Here is a 24627-nt window from a genome sequence, read left to right as displayed (position 1 = left end):
GTGATTACAGATAGGAAACATGTGTTCTTAAAAAGCATATTCAGTATCAGAATATCATTTTATATTTAGAAAAAATTACATCTATAATTTAATGTTAATGTTTATAATTTAATATTTCTATACCACAAATAAAGGCTGTTAAAATTTTTCTGACAAGCAGAGTTACATATAGAAAAGAAATCCAGGGGTGCCTAGGTGGCTCAGTTGGTTAAGCATCTGCCTACGGCTCAGGCCATATTCCTGGGGTCCCTGGATCAAGCCCCACATTAGGCTCCCCGCTCAGTGGGCAATCTTCTTCTCCCTCTGCCTTTCCCCTTGCTTGTGCTCTCTCTCTAATAAATAAAATCTTAAAAAAAAAAAGAAAGAAAATCCATCTTCATATAAAAGTTAATTCCAAATGGTTGCAGGATCCTAAGAACGCTTTCCTAGAGCAGTAGTGAGAATCTCTTAAAAAGTTGAAGAAACATTGTTTTGAACTTTATTGTACAATATCTTACCTGGGCTTGAACTAGCTTAGAAATTTATGAATGTGGCTACAAATAACACTTTCATTAATATAACTGGAAACAACAGAGCTTTCACATAACCAGAAGGAAAGTGACTAAAATGGTTTAATGGATATAAAGCACGTACTAGAAAATCCTTCCTGGTTAAAGAGCTCTCTTGTTTATGGACAACTTTGTTCATCCCTTTTATTGTTTGGATTTGAGTAGTTTCACTTAGAAGCTTACAGTGACCTGGTTAGCAAAGTTTCAACAGCGCTACCCAGGATGTTAAAAGCACTGATTTACCTTCACAGTTTCCAAGTCTCCAGCTTTAGATGCCTCTAGGAGTCGATAGTCAACATCAGAAGTGCGTACAGGTGTACTTTCTGAATAAAAGAGAAGAAAGATTACTAGTGTTGGCTTTTAAGGAATCACAGAGTTAAGAAGGGAAAATTATTTGGTGACTGGAAAGAGATATGAAGGGGTCAGAAATTCATGAGCTCCAATCTATGGATTTTTTTAAGTTGTTTTCAGATAAGAAAAAAGTGGTTTCTTGTTTCAGTTCATATCTATCTTGTTCTAAGCTACATTTAAATAAATCTGATGACACACAAATCCTTCTCCATCCCTACTATTCCAGTTTTCAAATTTTCTGGCCAACACTTGGCAAAAGGGAATAAAGAAACATAGGAGCACGATATCAAAAACAACTTCATGACGCTTTGGTCTTACAAATGCAGTAGCAGAGCTGTGCCACAGATTTTGTTGTGTAAACCAAGGGCTGGGGGTGTGACACAAATGCTAAATAGAATAGAATTAGATTAGGCTGTTAGCTCTAGAAGTATGAGGCTAACAAATGAAGTGTTTTGATTAATACAATATAAACAAACCAAAAATTCTTTACACATTGGCTCAATAAAAAGATTTTCAAAGAAAACAACATATAGCACTCAAAATATGTTCGTGGACATTACATATGGCCTTTATAATGCACATGTGTATACACAGTCATGTAACACAAAAGGAATGAGGTCCAGGAGACTTGGATTTTGACTAGTACTGGTGACAACGGACAAATCCTTAATAGCTTAGCTTTTGCTCCTATAAAGTGAGTGTTGGTTTCTCTTAAGTCCTCTTTTGGATTTAAGACTACATTATCTCATGATCAAAGATGCCTTTCTTGAGTCCACCGTCTACATGGGAAGATCAAGTGATGCTATGAAACGGTTTTAGATTTCAGAATACTTTGGCTTTTTCTAGTCTAAAGTGCTTCATTCAGGAGAGTGGCTTTTACAGAACAGGTTATGAGAACTCTTCCATAAAAGAGAAACTGTGTTTATTTAGTCATGATAATACTTAGCAGATAAAATGCTAAGATTAAAGTGAGGAAAGAACAGAGTATTTCATATGATGAAGTACATTTTTTTTCTTTAGAAGAGAGTTTATTATTTGTTAGTTTGTGGAACTGCGGAGGAAAGAAATCAGGTCTTGCTCATCTTCATGTTCCTTTTCACAGAGAACATTCAGAAAGCATTTGCGGAATTGGCTTCCATGCTATTTTATATTGGGGTCGGTTGTGTTTGGCCCATCATCGCTCTTTCTTTGGCTGCCTTTATCCTGTTTTTTCTTGTCTTACTTGTCTCCATTCTTGCTGTGCATGCCATCGCTGCACTTATGGTAGAGGAAGTCCGTTGGCATATTACGTCTCTGTGACAGTGATTTTGGTAGTTGGTAAAACTCACTGAAACATCCTTTGGATATCCATAGGTAATATTTTTAGTTTATCATTTCAACAAAATAAAATGACATTTGTGTATATGGAGTTAGACCTTTGGATATTTTCAGATTCCAGCATTTGAGGGATACAATTAATATGGCTAAATGTTTTAATTTTAAGAACTATTTGAAACTGGCACACTGATCTTGATGCAGGCTACTTGCAAAGGGTATAATTTTACAATCAAGCAAAAATTTTCATGCAAATATAAGAATGCCTCTGAGAACTATGGAGAAATCCTTACTCCTAGTCAAAGAGCAGAAAGTAGTTATTTAAAGATATTAATTACTACAACATAAAGATAATGATTAATTACTATACAAATTATACAGTTTTGCATCCATTATAAATCCTGAACAGGCTTAGAACAGATTCATTTTTAGAAACAATGTGAACAAAATATTAGACGAAAGGATGTATATACACCCCAGGAACTTTGTACAAAGAGATGCAGAATTAAAAGGAGGATATAAAAATGAAGTTAAAAGGGAACATAAGTAAAAGAAGAGTAGCTGATATGCAAAGTACTATATTAGTAAAAAGTGTAAGAAAAGTACTATATAGGTAAAAAGTGTAAAAAAAAATTCAGAAAGTTTTAATCTTATAAATTCTTTTATAAGCACACTGGCTTTTGCAGAGTATGAAATTAAAGATTTCATCTCAAGTCAAAGGTTAAAGATGAGCTTCTAATTTCTTCTCTAATCTATTCTGGCTCACCAGAATTAAAAAGAGAAAAGGAAAGGAAAGGAAAGGAAAGGAAAGGAAAGGAAAGGAAAGGAAAGAAAAGAAAAGAAAAGAAAAGAAAAGAAAAGAGAGGAGAGGGGAGGGGAGGGGGGGGGGGGAGCGAAAGGAGCCCCAAACCTAAAGTTTCAAAGACTGAAGGAAGTTTGTTGTTATTATTACTATTATTTTTTAATCCCCTTAGACTGGCTGTTTACTGGACTGGCAATAGGTCATAGTGGCTTCTTTCAATGTGCAAATGCAAACGGGGATTTCAGTGTTTAACTTAGCTATTATAAATCCCCCAAATACTTACCTCTATAAAGGATCAGGTAAAAGTAATGGGATAACCATATTGGAATATACCGTCAGAATTATTTCATGCCAAAGTCTAGCCTAAAATTGCTGTTTAAAAGAACTGTCCGTGATGCTGGAATATTCTTTATCTGTGCTAATATAGTAGCCACTAGTCATATGTGGACAGAGCAGGTATAGAGAAAGCAGGTCTGGAGAAAAAAGTCAAATCTGACAGAATGTTTTAAAACGCTGGTTTATAAAAGTTGCTATCTGACATTGATTTTGACATAAATACTGCCAACAGTTTACAACTCAAACGCTTTAATGTAAACTACTGGCAACTACTGACTTGGGAGTTGGAAGCCCAGGTCTCAGAAAGTAGATCTTAAACCTGGTATCAACAGGTGTATTTAAATGCACCTTTAAAATGTTACCCAGAACATAACTCCAATAACTTACTATATATCCTATATGACTGATGCATTCTTTTGGGGAGTTATTACACATATAACCTGGAACGGTTGAGTACATGTGGGTATAATCAAAAAGCTTAGCTGGTACATGGTCCACAGACTATAGATATACAAGTTTCTCACAGAAATACTAGTTTTAAAAATTACACCCTTTTCCAAACAAAAAATAATTCCTATTTTCAAAACCTTTCCAAGGGCAAGATTTTACCATATGATTCTACCATCTATATTATTTTTCCAGATCAATAAAGAATATTAAGAATTAAACCAAAAAGTTCTGGTATGTCCTACGTTATGCATTTAATTACCTGTATAATGTTTTATCTTCCAAACAAACTTTTAAGAAGAATTATCAAAATAACTGAATAAAATATTTCATTTGTGATTCAGTATTTAATTTTATCTTTTACCAGAAGTCATATATTCTAATTACACTGATTTAGAAGACATTTAAAAAGCATTAAAGGATCTAACCTGCTTAATTTATTCAATCCTTTCTTTTCCATTTTGTCAATTATCTCTAAAATTATGCATAATATTATCAGAAATTTTGATGTGATAGCTATCTATTTGCCCAATTTATGGTTACAACTTATAAAATCTAACTTAAAATTCAGCACTAAATGGTTCTTGGCAAAAGTGTAAGAGAAAAAATTTAGAATGTTTTAACGAAAATCACACCTTTTAGAAATTATAATAGAATTTACTGAGAAGGCAGAAAGAGTTCCTAGTCAAAGCATGATAATCTTCTTTAAGCAAATGTTCTATTGCTCCATAGAAACAGGAAGTTAAATGAAATCATGTTTTTCATAGTTCAAGCTTGCAATCCTATTAATAGCAAATTTCATTCCTTTAGATCTTTTTAGTTTTGGTAGTAAAGGTGTCCTAGAGAGGGCTTACTTCAAATGTCTCACAATCACCATCAAAGACTAAAGTAGAAACGACACTATCTACGAATGAACCAGCATGAGGAAAGTAAATCCAATTAATCGCTTTTAAAATGTGGCACAGATACTCTTACGAGGCTGGTTAACTCTGATTCAGCTCTAACAATACATATGAGCTCCACAATTCTAGAAAGTTCCCTATTTCGGAATATAGTTGTGATTCTCAACTGTGCTGTACTTTTGGGGGGCCCTTCAGAAATTTGTGGGGTTTATTTTTGTCTTCTATAGTGTCATTTTATCCAAGCTATTACTATTACAATAATTATAAATTATTTTACTGTAACTTACTGTCATTTTCCCTTTATATTATAATTAGGGCATTTAATTTGGGGTTTTTGGAAGGTATCTGTACAGTTAGGTCACATTATCTATAAATTTCATTTCTGGATAAGAAAAGGGGATATTATAACATATGCATTATGACAAGCGGGGCACTGTGTCTGATGGAGTAAAGAAATCCTGGGTTATAGGCAGAAGAAAGTAACCAGGACTTCAGATTCCTAGTTTGTAGCCTTCCTTCTCCATTTTATTCCTCCCGTTTGTTATGTCATTCTACAGCAGATATAACTCACAGACAAAATGAAAGGGGTGGGAAACAAGAGTCAATTATACCAAATTAATTTTGTATCTAGTTCACCATTTTTCAATAGCTAGACTGTGTTATTTCCTCTAATTTGGGGGCTTGGGAAACTAATCAACTTTCATATCAGTTCCATGTTTAATCTCCCTCAATAAATTAAATAGTTAAAATATCTTAATGCTGTACTAGGTAGGCACTAATATTCAATAAGATTTTATAATTGTATTTAAGATAGAAAAAAACAAGATAATCTCATAACGGTGCAATGAAGTTAAGAAATACAAAAAAGCAGATCAGACTTTCACATATGTAAGAACAATTAATTAAAGATCATTACCAGATGAATGATTTCTTATTTTCTCTATTTGACAGATTTTAGAGCTGCCATAATTCCGCACTGTTTATGTGAGCTTTACGTCACCTTTGATCATAACACCCATGAGTCAGGTTTTCAATTTAAAACTGAAAAAAAAAAGAGAGTATATGCCTCCTTCTCATGACACCTACCTCACTCCACCAAAAAGGTTGATTGGGAGGGCCTCAGGCTAAACAGCAAGCAAGGAAGGGTATGAAAAATACTCAGGCAAAGAAAGCACTCCAAAGAGCTACTGAAAACGAGGTGCCAAGTTTGTTTATATCCGTGGACATGAAATGGGGAGCGCAGAACGTACTGCTTCTTTCTTTCTTTCTTTTTTTTTTTTAGATTTTATTTATTTATTTGACAGAGAGAGACAGCCAGCGAGAGAGGGAACACAAGCAGGGGGAGTGGGAGAGGAAGAAGCAGGCTCCCAGCAGAGGAGCCCGATGTGGGGCTCGATCCCAGGACCCTGGGATCATGCCCTGAGCTGAAGGCAGATGCCTAACGACTGAGCCACCCAGGCGCCCCGTACTGCTTATTTCTTTTAACTCACCGCTTAGAATCTGCTGCACGGCTTCGTTCCCCATCTGTGCCGCTGTGAAGCCTTGCAGGGAGATGATGGAAGGGTCTGAGCCATAACTCAGCAGCAGGCGGCAGGTCTGCAGGTGACCCGCGAGGGCAGCTCTGTGCAATGCAGTCTGACCAAGGGTGTCCAGTGCATTCATCTGAAAAATCATTGGGTGGGCACAGAGAACTTAGTATCTACTTGTTCCGTATTACACCCTAGCAAATAAATTCTTATGAGAAAATAAACTGTCAAAAGTATTTTGAAAAATGCCAGACTCTTTACTATTAACTTTTGGTTACTGCTTCTGAAAAAACATGTTTCTTACTTACCCTTCTCTGACCGCTTTATTGAAAATTACAACATACTCATCCCTGCGTTGAATGACCGTCTTCCTGTCCATCTTCCACTCCCTGCCACTCCCCTCAACAACTAGAATTTAAGGTCTCTGAGGGCTGGGACTCCAACGTGCACCACCCACCACATCCAAGATGTACACGAAATACTTTTGGATGAATGGGTTTTACCACACTTGCTCCCATAATATAAAGACAACAGAATATGTAAGCAAAGACAGTCCAAGCAGTTAATTACATTTCTTTTCTAATTTTAGTAAATAATTTTAATAGCATGCCCTCATTACTAACCTGAATTACTAATGTCTGAATTACTAACACATTTAACCCTCCCAAACAAGATTAAAATTTTCAAATGTTTTATTTTTAAAACTTTGAAGAGTTATAAAGAAGAATAATTTAGCTAGTTTTAAGACTGTTTAAGATAACATTCAACTTTGGGATGAGTGTCGTAATTTGATCCAGGATGCCCTGGCAAATACTTTTGATTCCAATCAGACCAAAGTCCATGTTCATTGTACATGCTGATTCTTTCAGAGAAGCCCTTCTTTCTGCCTTTCTGGATTATGAAATCCAGTGCAAGTCTCATCTTTCCTAAGAAGTCTTGATTACTTGAAGGCTTGATGATTATTGCCTTTCTGAATATCCATGTCACGTTAGTACTATCTTACAAATTTTAACACGGGGCTAGTTTTTGTTATGGCTATTGAGATTATGGATTGTATTATATAGGTTTTCTAAGTTTTCTAGAAAGCTCCTCTTCAGGGCAAATAGTGAATTCTCAAATATATGCTAGCAGATTATTCTAAGCATTTGTGCATACCCACCAAATACAAGATTAAAGAAAGAAAAGATTTAAGACGATTGATCTCCATGTCTCCTCCAGTCTTTCATCATTTTAAGTAATGCTGTCATACTCGTTCAGGCAAGGGTTCATCTAAATTCTTAATGGTGTTTCACAAAATTTGCCATGAAATACTGACATATTTAATTGCATCTCATTTGCCAGCAGAAAAGCGACTGTTTATACATAGTCAACATAAAAGTAGAGCCATTAGCATGTATTGCTGGAAAACATAAGCTACCAAACTAAACTTCTTGACTTTCTAGTTCTTTGTTGCCTCACCACAAGAGAAAAACTTAAAATTGTGAACATTCTAATCGTTAACATTTTTCTGGAAATTTGATAAGAAACCCACTAAATTATTTAATCGTAGTGACAGAAATCCTCAGTACAGCTTGTTAAGTCATGGGAACATGGTTTGAGAATTACTACTTCAAAATACAGATATTACCAAGTTATTTTTCAGCTCACACTCAGTGATTCTTCAGTGCCTTCAAATAAACTTGAACTCCTCAGCATGTCATTTAAGACCATTTGTAGTTTATTTTTATACTATCTTCCTTTCTACTATATTTTTTCATCACAATTTGATAGGCTTGCTATACTCCAGCTTTATCAGATTACAGTGGAACCCCATTTTATGAAGGTGTTAGTTTCAAAAGTCATTGCAAAAGGTAAAATCTGCCTTTGGTCAACATTATCCTTGCAAATACCTTAGCAATGTAATGGTAGAGACAGATACAAGGTTTCTTAGTAAATTCAACACTTGCCAGTTTTATCTTCAATGTGTTAGCAGATCAACTGAACACCAAAGACATACAGCATCTTTAAACAATAAAAACACACTATGTGTAAGGAGAGGTTATCTCGATACATATGCATGGTGAAACTTGAGCACAATACAGAAAACAGCAGATTCCCTCTGTGTCTCTTACTCTGGGGCATGCACTCATGGAGCAAATCTGGGCAAAAATCACCACTCACTAAGACTCTCTGCATTAACTTCCCTTGTTCCTCCCTACTCTCGGTTTTGGAGGGGTGGTCCTGAATGCAGCTCCACTGATACATTCTCATTTCTCTACTGAGCTATTACTCTCCGTTTCATACTCCTTATCCTCGTATATAGCTGTCAAAATCAGAACTAAGTTGTTTACCTCCTAAAAAGTCTCATAAGGAAGGGATGCAACTAATATTTATTATGCACTTACTAATATTAGGCTCTGTGCTCGATGCTATATGTAAGTTGTAAGCTATTTAAAAGCAGAAATTATGACTTAATCTTAAATGTAATTCTTCCTCTCTAACCTCTCCACCCCCAGAAATACAACGTCTAGGACAGCTTGTGAATGGCTATTGAGATTATGTGAATAAGTGAAAAAAAAAGAATAACGTATAAATCATTGTTTGAGTTCATTTATAAAAGGATTTTCTTGTTTAACTGAAAAAAGTTCCAACCATTTGATGAGGACTGATTGATAATACCAGAAAGTTAAAACCTTGAACATATACTGAAGCTTCATGTCCTCATCCTTGTTTATGCATATAAGGCATTTACTCATTTCCATAGGGGGCATTATATTCTAGTATTTTAGAAAACTATTTCTTAGATAAAGTACAAGACCAGTGTAACAAAAAATTCTTTGCTTTAGAAAATGTATATAGTTTTTATTATGAACGAATTTTCCCCTCAAACTCTAAGTAGTTATCACGCAACAAAAGAGTATCTATGGAGTACTCGATCAGACAACAAAGCTGAAGCACTGTGAGAAGTCATCAGCGATATTTAACAGAAGCACTCATTCCATGGAAACAAGTAAAATAACAAAACTAGAACAATTTGGTGATACTTTGTACAACCCAGAGAATGAACAAGAATCGATGCCAGGGAAAATGTTAAACAGACATTCGACAAGGGTTTTTGGGAGGATTATTCCTCATGAGAAGCAAATGTCCAATTTCTCAGATTCCCTCATCTCAGGACTCTAGGCTTGTCCTTCTCCGGTCTAAAGATGACTGTGGCAGCTCTATGCCATCAACTCCATACTCCAAGGCCAAAAAGGATGTTTTACACATCTACTGTAAAAAAGAAGAAATCTTTCCCAGTGGACATCCTATGGCTAGGGCCAAAAATGCCTCCCAAACCGAGGCCTACACCAGCCACAAGCAAGGAGAATAAGATTACCAAAACTGTTTCAGACCCAGCTTCTGGAAAGCTCCCAAATCGGAACCAAAGAGAGTTCCCTAGAGGAAGCTGGCAAGCTATGATCCGTGGGTTAATTCCAACCAGCTGACTATTTTGTACTGCTTGCAAGCAAAGAATGATTTTTGTATTTTTAAATGACTGCATTTAAAATGGCTATGAAAGTACCCACAAAGCCGAAAATATTTACTATCTGGACTTTTAAGAACATGTTTGCTGATTCCCATTCTGAACAAAGAAGAAAGGGAACAATGATTGCTGGATGGGAACCCGGCTGTCTGTTGGAGCCATTACTGATCTTTAAAATGATTCAAAACTGAAAACAAAAATAAAGGTCCTTAGCTTCCTCTTATATTTAACTTTATCAACATTCTAATGCTCTGCCTTTGTTTATTCTTTTATCAACCAATCATGGGATACAATCAGGGCTCTCTACAAAGTGGTCAATCTATTCTTTTTCCCTTCACATATGTATTCTGAAGTGGTTCAAGGCAATGAAGTCCGAAATGCATGTGCCTTCCAAGGTATGTGATAAATTTGTTTTTCGGGGGCAGCAGTAACTATTTTATAGGACTACAGGTCAATCCCCATTCCCTGATTTTTTGAATGTGTCATGTGGCAGGATTTGCACTGCTGCTCTAATTCAGTTTCACAATGAAAAAGGGTGATATTTTGGAGCTAGTGTAATTATATTTCATTGTGATCCCAGAGGGTTATAGGGAACTCTAATTGTTTAATGGTTTCCATAGGTTTGGATTTGTTACTCTACCACCATTCCGTAAGTTACATAAATGGGAACTGACAGTAATTCACTTTATTGATGGAGAAATATAGGTGATCAAATGACTTGGGCATGTTATCCACAAAATCTATAATTGAAAGCACTGAATAAAAGGGCCAACTAAAGGGGCGCCTGGGTAGCGCAGTCGTTAAGCGTCTGCCTTCGGCTCAGGGCGTGATCCCTGCGTTCCGGGATCGAGTCCCACATCGGGCTCCTCCGCTGGAAGCCTGCTTCTTCCTCTCCCACTCCCCCTGCTGTGTTCCCTCTCTGGCTGGCTGTCTCTCTGTCACATAAATAAATAAAATCTTTAAAAAAAAAAAAAAAGGGCCAACTAAAGGCCGTGACACCTGAAAGTCATGACAATATTGGTTTTTTTTGTCCTCTTGGCTTTGGCAGTTTTGACTCACACATCAATTCTTCACTCAGTCAAAAAACAGGCTTAACAACATTTAAGTATTCTTTATTATGTAAGAATTAAACTTCTAAAAAAAAGAAATAAACCAAAAAATAGTCTAGTATTATACATATAATTAAGCACTTAAATGGTCATTCAAGCTGAGATAACCAAAATAAATGAGATTGCCACTCACAAGGATTCTTCTAAGAACTTTCAAATAGCTATCCATACATATATATACACACACATATATACATATACATATATATATGTATTGCTCTCCATAAGTTTGTTTTTAACCTCAAAAAATGACAGATTTTATATATATATACCATCATTATTATTCATATTTTAAGGAGATACAATTTTAATTCTTAATTTATATATATATAATTGTTATATATATATAAACATATATATATAAACATATATATATATATATAAACATATATATATATATGTTTATACATATATAAATAAATAATCTGGAGTCACCAACATACATACTTCTGGAAGAAAATACCGAGTGTTACATCCATTTTTCTGATCAAGTCTTCCTTAGACCCGGTCCTCTCTATTCCCCTCCATCACAATCTCTACCAGAAGGATATGATAGAGGATGTCATCAAAGATTCTTATCATTCAGCTAAGGAGATTATTTTCACCAAAGTACAGAAACTGCCTCAAATAAGAAAAATGCTACATATGATGTGTGGTAATGTGTGCATAGGACTGGCTTGAGAAGGTATCAGAAGAACATATCTGGCAGTTTTAGAGACAAAACATATTCCCCTTTCCCCCCTGTATCTGGAGATAGAAACCTGAGGTATGCATGTTTTTCTATCTGAGTAGTAATTAATGAGTTTCCTACAGAGGGTAATTAGATAAATGATATAAAACCACAATGGCATCTGGCCTGAAATATACAGGATATAAAAGTATGATTCAAACATGCCAAAACAATCCTGGAAACTGGCATCCTGTAAGGAAATGGCTGAGGGGAATCTCTCAATATTTGGAATCAGTGTGAATAGCCTAGTCTCAAAGTGTTAACCTTGAGACTGAGTTCATCTCTCCCCTACACTTAAAGCTATCATTGTCCATATCACTCATTTGGTAATTAATCACGAGCTGTTCTGTGATATTTCTGTAATTCATCATCTATTGTTAACTCACATTGTAATTCTATTTTAGCTGTTGAATATGGGTATATCTCAATCTAAACTGGATTTCAAGTAACCTCGGAGTTGAACACAGTCTCTGTATTCCTTTAGCTAGAATGACAATGTACTTTCCCCCTAAACCAGGCCACTTTGACAGTGAAAGTGAAGAGTAAAAAAAAAAAAAAAAATGACAGGCATTAATAAAGCTGCAAGAAAGGTGTAAAAGATAAGAATCTGAAATAGGTCTATGTCCTGGTGGACAGACTATAACCTAGGGAACAGGTGGCAGGCATATTATAACCCTCTTAGCTTGAAGGTAAGAAATATCTTACTATCATCCCTTTTAACAAAAATCTTAAAAAGCTAATTTTGTTGAGTACTGCTAAATCATTATGCCAGATATTATGCACATACCTTGAGTCTACATTTCTGTAATAGGCTTTCTAGGAGACATATCTCCTCAAGATTTTCATTATATTCTCCTTTTCAGTACCTACTGGACTCACTAATTGTAACTTCTGACTAACTCCTTTGCCTTCCTGATTGAGTCATTATTTAAAATATATTATTTGTATTTTGCCAATTTCTATATATCTAATCCCTGACCATTCCTAGCTGAAATCCTACTCTCTTCATGAAATTTCTCTAATCTCTCCCCTGGCCTGTTACTACCAGTAGAAGTAACTATTCTCTGAATATCAGTCTATCTGTATTTCTCTTACATATATCACTTTCCAATTTATACAATAGCTATTCGCAAGTTGACTGTTATTGGATAAGATTATTATTACTAGATTTTAAGTCCCTTAAAAGAAGACTCTTGATCAAATTCAAACACTAGACTACTAAAATATTCTCTTAAAAAAAAAAGGTTTTTTTGAGAGAAAGAGCATGAGCACACATGTGTGCATGGGAGGGAGAGAAAGGAGAAGACAGAAAGAGAGAATCTCAAGCAGACTCCCCTCTGAGCAAGGAGCCTGACACAGGGCTTGATCCCACCACCCTGAGATCATGACCTGAGCCTAAATCAAGAGTCGGGCACTTAAGTGACTGAGCTATCTAGGCACCCAACTATTAAAATATTCTCTAACCAAAAAATATGCATTCTTCTTTCCCTAGAAATTTGAAGGGAAAAAAAAGTTAAATGCCAATGTTGACAAAATTGTTTAATATTGAAAATAACAGACTTATTTCATCTGTGTTAAGAGTATAATTTAATTTGAGTTTAAAGTTTTTATAGATATATGCAGAGCATTGTTATCCATGGTGGGATGGACATAGTTAAAGCCTCTCCTGTGAGGGATGAAACAGACAAAAGGATCACAATTTAATTCTTAACTAAAATTCTGATACACTAATCAATATTTCACTTTAAGAGGTTTTCTTTCTTTTTTTTAAAGATTTTTTATTTTAGAGAGAGAGAGAGAGAGAGCAAGTGAGCACAAGTGGGGGGAGAGAGAATCTCAAGCATACTCCCTGCTGAGCATGGAGCCCAATGCAGGGCTCGATTCCACAACCCTGAGATCATGACCTCAGCCAAAACCAAGAGTCGGATGCTTAACCGACTGAGCCATCCAGGCACCCCACTTGAAAAGGTTTTTAATCCCTTCATGTGTTGTGAACCCATTATGGAGTATGGAATTTGTCTAAGAAGTTAAATTTCAATATAATTTGAAAGACATGAAACTAGACTGTTTACTAACTGAACTCAAACTTATTAAAAGGGTACTCACCTTCTCACATACCCTGTCTGAGAAACAACTCTCTGAGCATAGCTGATTAGACTAGTGGGAGCCGATCCAATGGCTGCAGTGCGCACAAACCGAAGCCTCATTCAGATTCTCCCCTTCTCATCCCTGAGACTCAGGAGACAGTAGCTGCAGGTGGTATATTTCTAAGCCAAAGACCCAAAAAGTAGGGGCTGCAAAGCCATATTTAGGCCATAGAGAAGTAAAACAAACATACAGTCTTTAAAAAGAAGAATGAAACAGATGAACAAAGACCAACAAAGAAAAGATACCCAACAACTGCAGAAAGAGAGACAGATAGAGAATGCAGTCAAGGTACCCAATGGTTTACAAATTCCTTGTTCTAGTCTTTTGTGAATCTCAGCTACAATTCCCATAGATTATTCCTATGGGATAACAATATGGGTTCTCTCAGAAAAGTAGCAGGCACATTATTTATATAAGTATAAAACAGATTCCATTTATGCTGAGTCTAGATTCAACTGATCTGTTACTGGTAACTAAAATGTCTCTGAGACAATGGCCCCTTTGTTCTTTATGCTGACACGCTCAAACTCCAGGTATTTGAACTCTAAGAGATAACTTAAAATCCATAGCTTATTTTTTTTTTAAGATTTTATTTATTTATTTGACAGACAGAGATAGCAAGAGAGGGAACATAAGCAAGGGGAATGTGAGAGGGAGAAGCAGGCCTCCCGCCAAGCAGGGAGCCCAATGCGGGGCTCGATCCCAGGACCGCGGGATAATGACCCGAGCTGAAGGCAGACACTCAACGGCTGAGCCACCCAGGCGCCCGAAATCGATAGCTTCGAATGCATTTTATCTAACATCTTTGGGCTATAGAAACTGCTTATCAATCCACCTCTAGAAAAGCATTAATCAAATCCTTATAATGAGCTAACACATTTCCCCAAAGTGAGCAAAGACTCTCCATCACTTCTCAATGTGAGAAATAAGCCCATTTAATGCCAATTACTACTGACACAATTTCTTCTTACATACAATATAAATAAATCTGTCAAATTAAGACAAATGATCAATCAAAAGAAATTTCTCCATGTTCCACATATTTAACAGATGCTCAAGTAATGACAAAATAGCAGTGCTTTTATATACGAAGAAAAGCACTTCTGAATTAAACCTTTCATTTTTAGGTGTAATAATACCTATGCAACTGGGACTTAAATTCCACTTAATGATAGCAGACAAAGCAGTAGCAGTGAATGCCAGCGTAGCTAACAATAAGAGAAAAACCTGCCATACGAAGGATAAAATCTTCATGTCTCTCCTATTTAGGACTTACAGCAATCTTGCAAAGCTGGGGGTTGAGAGAAATAATTTTTTTAAAAACAGAAATTTACGCCACTATAATTATGAAGTAGATTTTTTCAAATGAGTTGGCTAATCCCCGCATTTTCTTATAACCCTTTCTTTACTAGCCATTTGTTTTCTTTCTTTTTTTTTTTTTTAAAGATTTTATTTATTTATTTGACAGAGACAGCCAGCGAGAGAGGGAACACAGCAGGGGGAGTGGGAGAGGAAGAAGCAGGCTCATAGCAGAGGAGCCTGATGTGGGACTCGATCCCAGTACGCCAGGATCACGCCCTGAGCCGAAGGCAGACGCTTTAACGACTGCGCTACCCAGGCGCCCCCTACTAGCCATTTGTTTTCTATCCTTTTTCTGAACATCGCCTGCTTGCCCCTCCAGATTCCTATTTATCCTCCATCCTACTCTGTGTCCTGGGAAACTCACTTATATGGATCCTATCAATGAGCTCTTTTGGTCCTTTAAGTTCTTGCTACATTTTGCTAATGGGAGGCAATGGCAGGTGACCGGTGGGGAGCAGGAGTGTGAGGGGTAGGGGTTAAATATACCCTCTCTCTAAGGCTACTTAAGTGCTGTCAGGGGCCTTCTCCAAATAGCTATCTTCTGCTTCCCAGGGACTTCTCCCTTTCCTTACCCCTTCAGGCCCAAAGATGATAATGTCTCCCCACCTGCTGCTATCCCTTGCTCGTATCCTTAAACCTTGCCCACCTTTGTATAATTCCTTTATTAAACTTTCCTCAAATTACCCACTTTGAGTGTGCTGTTTATTGCCAAGACCCTAATGAATATAATTCTCTACTCTTATATCTTTGGAACACCCCTTCAAAAGCTGTCAAAGTCTTTACATAAAAATTGCCCAGTTAAATGGCATTGCCTACCTTGATTTCTTCCTGCAGCACCGATCACCTGTTCCTTCTTCATACTCCTATTATACTCAATAGACATGTGATAGACCTGTCAGTTTTCTCTTCCCATGGCTGCTCTTTAAAAAACGTAATCTGCAAAGGTCCTTTCCTTAACTCTCAACTCATCTCTCCATATTTTCTCTACCAGGACCTTGCAACATGTGATCACTGTATTGATGGCTTTCCAAAAGATCTCTCTAATCCTAGACTGTCTTTCATACTCTGGTGCTGTATTTTCAACCACTAGTGTTGTCTACATGTCCCTATATCTTATCAACTCTAAGTACAAAATTATCAAGGCATAGGAAACCAGTATTTCTTTCTAGCTTTCTCACTTCCCCGAACCGACCACCAGTTTCTAAGTCCATTCTAACGCCCTATTCATTTCCATATATATAATTATTCCTTCATAAGTGGCTTTCATCTTTCTCTTCCTTCTTCATTGCTAATGCCACTAAACTGGATTCAGGATTAGCTTCAAGTTTGGTAGTTGCATAAACTTTCAAAATAGTATCTTCCACAGTATCTAGCCCACAGTCTTAATCATTTTGCATTTCAGTATTTGTAGTGGATCGAAACAAATTATGAAGGAACTGGTTTATAAGTCTTATATAAAAATTAAGATAATTAAGGGAAATATGCAATATATGTTTGGAAAGACAAACATAGAAAAAATACAAAGCTCATATTTACAAGTAACCAAAGTATTGCTTGTATGCCAGGTATTAAACTACATACTTATATATACATAGCTCATTTAATTTTTACACACACATGCGCACACACACACAAATACTTATAGAGGAGGTATCAACACCCGTATATCACTGATGAGTCAATTAAGGTTCCAGGAAATTAAGTTCAAGTGCACAAAACTAGAAAGTGGAGGAATGTAAACTGAAAAGTATGTCTGCCTAAGTTATATTCACAATATGTTTAGTTGAATATGTATAGCGAAACTGAACTTTATATTTATCATCAAGCTTTGAGCAAAAGAATGTTTTGGCTTATGTAAATATTACTAAGTTCTGTCTAAGACAGACAAATTAGTTAATGGTATTAGATCTCCCTATCAAATTCTCTGCCTTTTCTGATTTACTAGCCTTAGCTAGGAACTTGACAAGAGGAAGGACAGGAGGCAGGATGGTGGAAACAGTATGAGGGCTGAGTCCTAATTCAAGCCCCTCGTTCAGAAGGTGCTTTTAGAATCAAATGGAAAGCGTAAGTTGTCCAAAAATCAAATTGAAACCATGAGTTCTCCAGAAAGGACACTAAGCAAGCAAACACTGGGGCTCAACAGTAAGTAGCTAAGCTGGGTTTTTACAGTTAATTTTTACTAACTCATTAGCCACCAGATAAACCAACCCTGAAGGACAGCAGCCTGCCTGGAACCAGGGAGTTTAAGTGTATGGGAGGATGGCAATTGGTATTTATTGGTTCATAATCCTGATTAGATATGATTTTTTTCTATTTTAAAGTCCCTAACAGTAGGAGTTCTCGATTTTAGATGAACTGTAGTGGAAGGACTAGGGAAGGTGAACTATCTAAAAGTCATTCTCTATCACTGACAGGCTGTTTAAAATTACGTGTGCTTCACTGATGGATAGAGACATTATTGATGAGAATGTACTGTGAACATGAAGAACAGAAAAAGATTGAGAACCAGAGACCTCAAGTAATGCTGACTGGGATAGCTTATAAAATAATGTTATTTTTCACTGAGACTTCATGAAACAAAATGACTCATGGGAGACAACAAATAGGTATTTTCCAAAAATGAAGGGCATTGTTCATGGTTTTTCAAGAACATTATAAATGCTATAAGCTATTTTTAAAAATAGGTCAATGAAAAACATATAATGTTCTTAAGTATAGCAGAGAGCCCACTTAGCTTACTATTTTCTGCTTGACAGAGCAACAAGACTTTATTTATATAACAATGTCCTAGACGTACCTCAAAATAGGTAATAAATCTGTAGAACTCTGTTCCCTTTTGTTCCAGTTCACCTCAACTTTTTAATATAAAAACACCCAATGGTCCTTTTAAAGCAAGGATATCCAAATTTTTGGATCGTGAACTTTACGAGTGAAAAAATGTTTTGAGAACCCTTTCAATAAATATATGTGCTCATCTGTAAATTGTAACAAACAGTGCTATACTAATACATAATAGATACATGTAAAGCTTACATAAAAAGAGAATTATAAAGGATGGGAAAGAGATGAAACAATTAAAAATTTAAAAAATATTTTAAGCACTAATTTACAAAATATCTTTTGGCTCAATTAAAAAAAAAAAAAAACCTTAAAAAAATCTTATAAAAAATTGTGAGGTAGGTTTCAGTGTGATATTAAGTTCACTTTCAATAGCTTGTCCTATTGACCACATTAGCTCAAAAGATGTGACTGAGACATATAGAGCCACTGGAAAAAGTGCATTGTTAGCAATACCTACTAAATAAAAATGCTTATTTTTAATGTAATTTACTAATTATGCTACGGTTTTAATTGAAATTCTGCTAGTCAAATTGCATCTTTCTTGATGTTTTCTTATAGGTTCAAAAACCACCCAAACACAAATTAAGAAAGATTTTAAAACAGGTTAGAAAATTCTGTTTTCAAGTTTTTTAATTATATGTAGATAAAACAGCTTGGTGATACATTTACATCATTTTTTGGCAAAAAAATTTCACAAAACAGTGGACGTTTTCTAAAAATCTATTCTCAAATGTCCTCTTCATTTTTTAAAGTTTCTTTAAAAATGCAGTCACTTTCCCATTTACTCTAAAATATTTGCCTTCAAGGGTTTGATTAGGTTTCTTTTTTTTAAAAAAGCACCTACATACAAGTAACAAATACTTACAGTCATTTGTCATTACAGATGATGACAAATTTTCAACCCTCTTATTTTCATAAAAAAAAAAAAAAAAAAAAAGCACAACTAAGTATGACAATTCCTGAAAATACCAATTCATGAAATAGCCAGGTAACCTCTTTATGCTATAAGATTGTCATTCCCTCGGATTACCAACAACGTTATTTATGAAGGACCCACCATTTAGGTTGGTACCCACGTTATCTACTCATTTGGGCATGTGTAGAGTGCGATATGTCACAACATGTTGAAAGTGAACAGATGAGTGAGTTTGTCAGTGTCAATCCCTTGTTACTCAGACTCCCATTCTTCCTCAGGAGACACCTTGAGCTGACTCAGACAGGCTGACACACGGACCTAATGAGGGAGCCAGCATGAATCTGTGTATTAAATATTAGTAGACACTAATTTCTTTATTCAGAAATAAGGAAATTACTATTTAATAAATTAAAATTCTAGTATTTTTTCCCCGTCCCCAGTGGCTCATCTTATATGTTCCACAATGTGTCTACTTTGGAGACTTCTGCTTTAAAATACATACGCATGAGGATTAAAAAATTTCCAATTTCAAGTCAACTCTGAAAAACAACCAGTTTGCTTCCTTTCTCCCTCAAGCAATTCATAATTTCAGACAATGCCAAGAAAAATGGTTACCCCAAATTCATATTTCTTTAGTATTGAGGTTGAGAAAATTATCATCACTACCAGTTTGAAGGAACAAAAATGTTCTTTAGAATAAGTAGCAATATTCTGACTATCATTTACATAAATTATTCTCTGATAAACCATCAAAATCTATCAATTCCACTATTATTGTAAAACAATGTAAAGGTAAATATACTTTGAATAATAAGACCGTAGCTACATTTTACTGCTTTACAGAAGAACGACAGTAAAGTACAATAGAACACAGGTAATTATTTTTAATTAGTAACAAGATTTAAATCAGCTTAAAAAAAAAAGATTTAAATCAGCTTTAAAAGAGAATAGGTGACTTCAAATACACAGTAACAGTCCTTTACAAAATTCATTTCTCCGGGAAAATCAGAGAGAATAGTAAGAGCCTTAAGAGCAGCTAGCTACTCAATCCCACGTCTGACTTTTTATTTCTGGTGTGTGTCTTACCTTTGCTCCATGCTTATGCAGAACTTCCATGACATCATTGTGAGCTCTTTCTGCTGCGACGTGCAGGGGAGTCATGAAACTATGGAGAAGAGAAAAGGAAAATTTCCTAACTTTTGTTGCATTTCCCCTTTAAGAACCGCACAACTCCCTCTGCGATTACACTTACTCTTTATTCTTTTCATTAACATTTGCTCCTTTTCTAAGCAATAGTTCGGTCACTTGTTTTCGTTTGGGATGCAGGGAGGCCACAGCACAGTGCTGTAAAGTAAACACAACTAAGTTAATAAAATAAACTTCTATTTAAAAGTAGATTTTGGAATTAAATAGCATCTGCTGACTGTTTAGAACACTGTTCCGTCAAAACATATTTATATACTTTACATTATAGAGATGATCAAATTCTTCCTAAATATACTGGAAGTATAAGACATAAGCCTTTAAACCAAGGTGAAATTATCTTAGTTAAGCATTAAGAGAGACTTTGTTTCTTTTCCTTTGGCCAAAAAGTAATTATCCAACATATATTTATTTGAAGGCATCAGAATGCAGCCTCTCCAAAGCTACAAATATCCTTACCTGAATTAGTCAATCCTTCATTAGGTTGTCAGCCAGCTAAATCAACAGTTCTCAAACTCTGCCCCAGAGCTACTCCTAGCACTATACAAGCCTATAAGCCCAGGGACAGGCAAGGAGGCAACAGACATGAAGGAGCTTAGAGGAAGAAGTACTCTCCGAAATTTTATGTTTTATCCTATATTTACACAATTTTTGTATTCAACTTTGTTTTATATTAAGTTTGTATTAAAATTTTAAGAGTAAAAACCTAACTTATTAATGAATAAAACGAACACTCCAAAAAAGCAGGTCAGGTTTATTCTGCTGCTTTGAGTATCTCCTGGCATAATGCTGGAGAGCTTGAATGTATCTGAACCCCAGTTTGAGAGCCATGTATTTTAAGTGTACATACAGTTGGCCCATTTCAGTTTGTTGACTCTTTCAATGCTGTTTTCAGCAAGAACTGACTACAGCTTGACTTTTTTTCTGCCAGATATATGTGGGAATGTTAACTGAAGCATACTTACAGGTCTGTGCTAGAGTTATCATGTATGTTTAAATTCTGAATTCAGGAATGATTTTACCAGCCCTATACCTGAAACTTAATGTGGTCAATGACAAGGAAAATAAGCTAATCTTTCTGAAAATACATTAGAAGAAAAAACATGAATAGTTTACAAAACAATTTGTACAGTCTGGAACAAAAAATTCATCATCTTACCATTTTTCTATAACGAATGTAGTAATTCTCTGGAAAATTAAGAATAATTCTTTGGATAATTGCTCCAAAGGATGATGCAAGTACTTTTGAAAAATACTTTAATCTTCTACAGAAAACAAATAGTCTTTACCTAGCAACCATAAAAAAAAAAAAAAAAGATTCTAAAAAGAAAATCACATCTTCTATTTTATGAAAGAATTGATCACAAAAGTAGATTTATTATAATATGGTTGGGTAAAGACAAAGGTAAAAATATTCCCAAATCAAGGGTGAGCAAACGTCTATTCCCTCACCCATGAACGCAATCATCTCCTGAACCAAATTTAAAAATCAATGCAACTAACGTTCAAATGGAAATTCCTGGCATGTTAGATACTAAAGTTACTTTGAAGTTTCTGAAATGAAAATCATACTTTGTGCCTCCACTATTATTACAGACCTAAGGAATGGATTAACAATAAAATCTTACCAGTGCAGTTTCATGAGACTGTGGCTGTTTGAAATTAATGATTTCCAAAGCGAGTGTTTTTTTAACTTTGGCTAGGTCTGCTTCTCTGGCTGCTTGTAGTAAAGAATGACCTTTAAATTCATCTGTTAATGAAATAATGGTTGACATAAAAGATTTAAAATCTGTAAGAATCATTTTAGCATGATTACAAATCAGAAAATTATTAATTTTACTTATTGCTGGTATTTTACCAATAGCAGCAACAGATTGATATGATGATAAAGGTGCAAAGGATGTATAGTTAATGAAAAATTTTGAAAAATGTATGCTCTAAAATACAACTGGTTTATACTCTCAGAGTTCATAAAGATACACATACAAAGATACTCACTCCAGCTAAGTTTTAAAACAAGCAACCAAAAATGTCCACCAAATGGAAACCAGTTATAAACACATATACACTGGAATACTCTCTTAAACAAGAAAGACAGGTCTCTACATACTATCATAAAAGTATATATAATAAAATGAAAATTCAAGTAGTAAGAGAGGAAAGACAGATCGACCCAATTTTTTTGTATTGTTACTACTACCATTGCCACCACAACTAATTATAAGAAATGGTACCAAAAAGGCGCTTAGAGAAATATTCACCAAAATAGTAACAGTTTAAGCATAGAGAAGGGAAGAACTGAAATATGGGGAAGTGCAGAGTTTGATAATTTTTCAAAGAACAATTAATATTTTAGTTGTTATTTGTATAAGTAGAGATTTTTTCAAAAGTGATTTCTAAATTAAGGGAATAAATAAAAATCCAATACTCTAATTAAAAACTTATAGTCATATTTTCTATTTTACAATTTTGTTTTGTATTTTGATATGACCGCTTGCTAACAAAAAGTTGACAATTGTTCTAAAAAGATACAAATGACATGTAACCTAATACATTACATAGCAATCCTTGGCCCATACAGGCCTTTGCACCTGCCTACTACTGAATTCCTTTCTCCTCCTCTCTCTCCTCTCCTGAGTTCCTCATCTTACTTCCCTCTGTCCCTCAAAAGACAGAGAAAGACACACAGACACACAGGTGCCTTAATAACTACTATTATTGTTCAAGGTCTCAGTTTGGATACTCTGGATAAAGCCTTCCTCATGTTCCTCATTATTGGGTCAGGATTCCTTCTTATGAAGTCCATTGCACTTGCATTTGGCCTTCTATCACAGGACATATAACATGACCTTATTTGCTATAGTAGTCCTATCACTTAGTATACTGCTTGAAATTATAGTATAGTATGTATTCAATTTGTTGCGTGAGTTCTGAGTATTTATAAGTCATAGCAGGTTCAGGGGAAAAACCATTTTTATAAAACTTCCTGTTTAGTGGCACCTTATCATTGCTAAATTCCTCAAAGTATAGGAATTTCAAAATTCTGAAACTCAAAGTCAAGTTCAAATGAAATAAAAGTAAACTAGTATTTTCAAATAACATAATTATAGATTTTCATTTTAATGACAAAATTAGGGGCAAATCAAGTGAAAGAATTACAAACTGCCATACATAAGGAGGAGGATCCTGACAACTACAAAGGAAAGAGATGTACTGAGAACTGATTTCAAATAAAAAGTACAGTCTTGCTTTGGTCATCAATCTAGAAAAATTTAAATTGAGTTCAAATCATACTGGCTTTTTCTCTAATGACAAATGTTCTATGAATATCAAAATTATAAAAGCAATTCTACTTTTTCAATTACTCCTTTAAGTTCAGGAAAAGTAGTCAGAAAAAAATTAAATGGACAAATTTATGAAAAACATACACAATAAGACTGCAGTACTAAGGAAATCAAGAAATTAGGATGTAATAATGCAATTAAACATCATGATATTTTCTCAAATAACAAGAAGTAAAATATTCCTTTTCTTTGCTCTTCAGAAAAAAAGTGAAGATTTCTGCCCAAATGGACTTTCAAGTTTAAAATATTTTATTGACCTATACTCAAGAAAAAAAAAAACTCAGAGAATGGAAAATCTATCAACAATGTAATGGTCCCTCTAAATGCAAAGGTTCCATAAAGGTTTGTTTTTAAAAATCTCAAGGAAGTCTTAAGTAGCTAAAAAGAAGGCAGTAAAACTACAAATTACTCAGACTTACCCTGAAAACTTAATACTTATAAAATGCCTTAAAAGTTTCTCTTTTCAAATGCATTTTGAAACAAGAATGAAAGCTACTTTCAGCATTTTCACCTCTAGTATGTGCAGAATCCAAACTACCTTGCTCATTTGGCTTCATGGAAACAACACATTAAAAAAAGAGAGAGAGAGAAGAGCAGGAAAAAAAATGTGTGTACTGAAAATGCTATAACCACGGGTATGATCAAACTATTGTTTTTGTTTCTTGTATAATTATCTTAAAAAGAACTCTGTAATTGTGAATGCCTAGTGTAAGGCAATGGACATGATGATGAAAAGCATAGTTAGAGAAGTTCCAACTTTGTTAAATCCTTTTCTTCAAATAATTCTTTGGTAGAATCTTATTTAATAAAATAAAACATACTGAGAAGGTTGAAAAATACTCTAATCAGGAAACTTCTTTTACAAAACTACACAAATTTCCATTAAATCGTAATGTGTACAGTGGAATCAGATAGTCCAAGTGAAATACACTATAAAAACTCATAATAATATGCATAATTGGCAAAATGTTCGAAAGGAAAAAGAAGTGAAAGGCGACATGGGGATAAAGCTGAGCCCTGGGTATGAACTAAAAGAAGGAAATTTAGAAAAAGATTAAGAAAAAAAGTTCTGAGTTCAATTCAATTCAATAAACTTGCTGCTCATAGTGCACAATGCACTGTGCTGGGTTGGGGATAGGTAGGTAGATCAGGCCCAAACTCAAGTACGATCAATACATTTTTATTAGGTAACAAAGCATTTTGCAGGTGCTAAGAAGACAATAATAAAACGAAAAGTCTAAGA

The 24627-nt window shown here is 35.0% G+C and overlaps 1 protein-coding gene across 1 annotated transcript in view; it reads right to left on the bottom strand.

Moving 5' to 3' along the window:
* Positions 1–24627, bottom strand: part of TNKS (tankyrase) — a 203465-nt gene that overhangs the window by 42538 nt on the left and 136300 nt on the right. Inside the window, exons 9-13 of the mRNA XM_026508362.4 lie at positions 21669–21790; positions 20090–20181; positions 19924–20002; positions 6191–6362; positions 792–871 (exon numbers count right to left, since the gene is read on the bottom strand). Coding sequence (XP_026364147.2) covers positions 792–871; positions 6191–6362; positions 19924–20002; positions 20090–20181; positions 21669–21790 — 545 coding nt within the window. The remainder of the gene's footprint in view (positions 1–791; positions 872–6190; positions 6363–19923; positions 20003–20089; positions 20182–21668; positions 21791–24627) is intronic.

Source organism: Ursus arctos, unplaced genomic scaffold (assembly GCF_023065955.2).
Source record: "Ursus arctos isolate Adak ecotype North America unplaced genomic scaffold, UrsArc2.0 scaffold_27, whole genome shotgun sequence".
NCBI classification, from domain to species: Eukaryota; Metazoa; Chordata; class Mammalia; order Carnivora; family Ursidae; genus Ursus; species Ursus arctos.
Note: the sequence above shows the minus strand (reverse complement) of the source record. Positions and strands in the feature narration are given on the sequence as shown.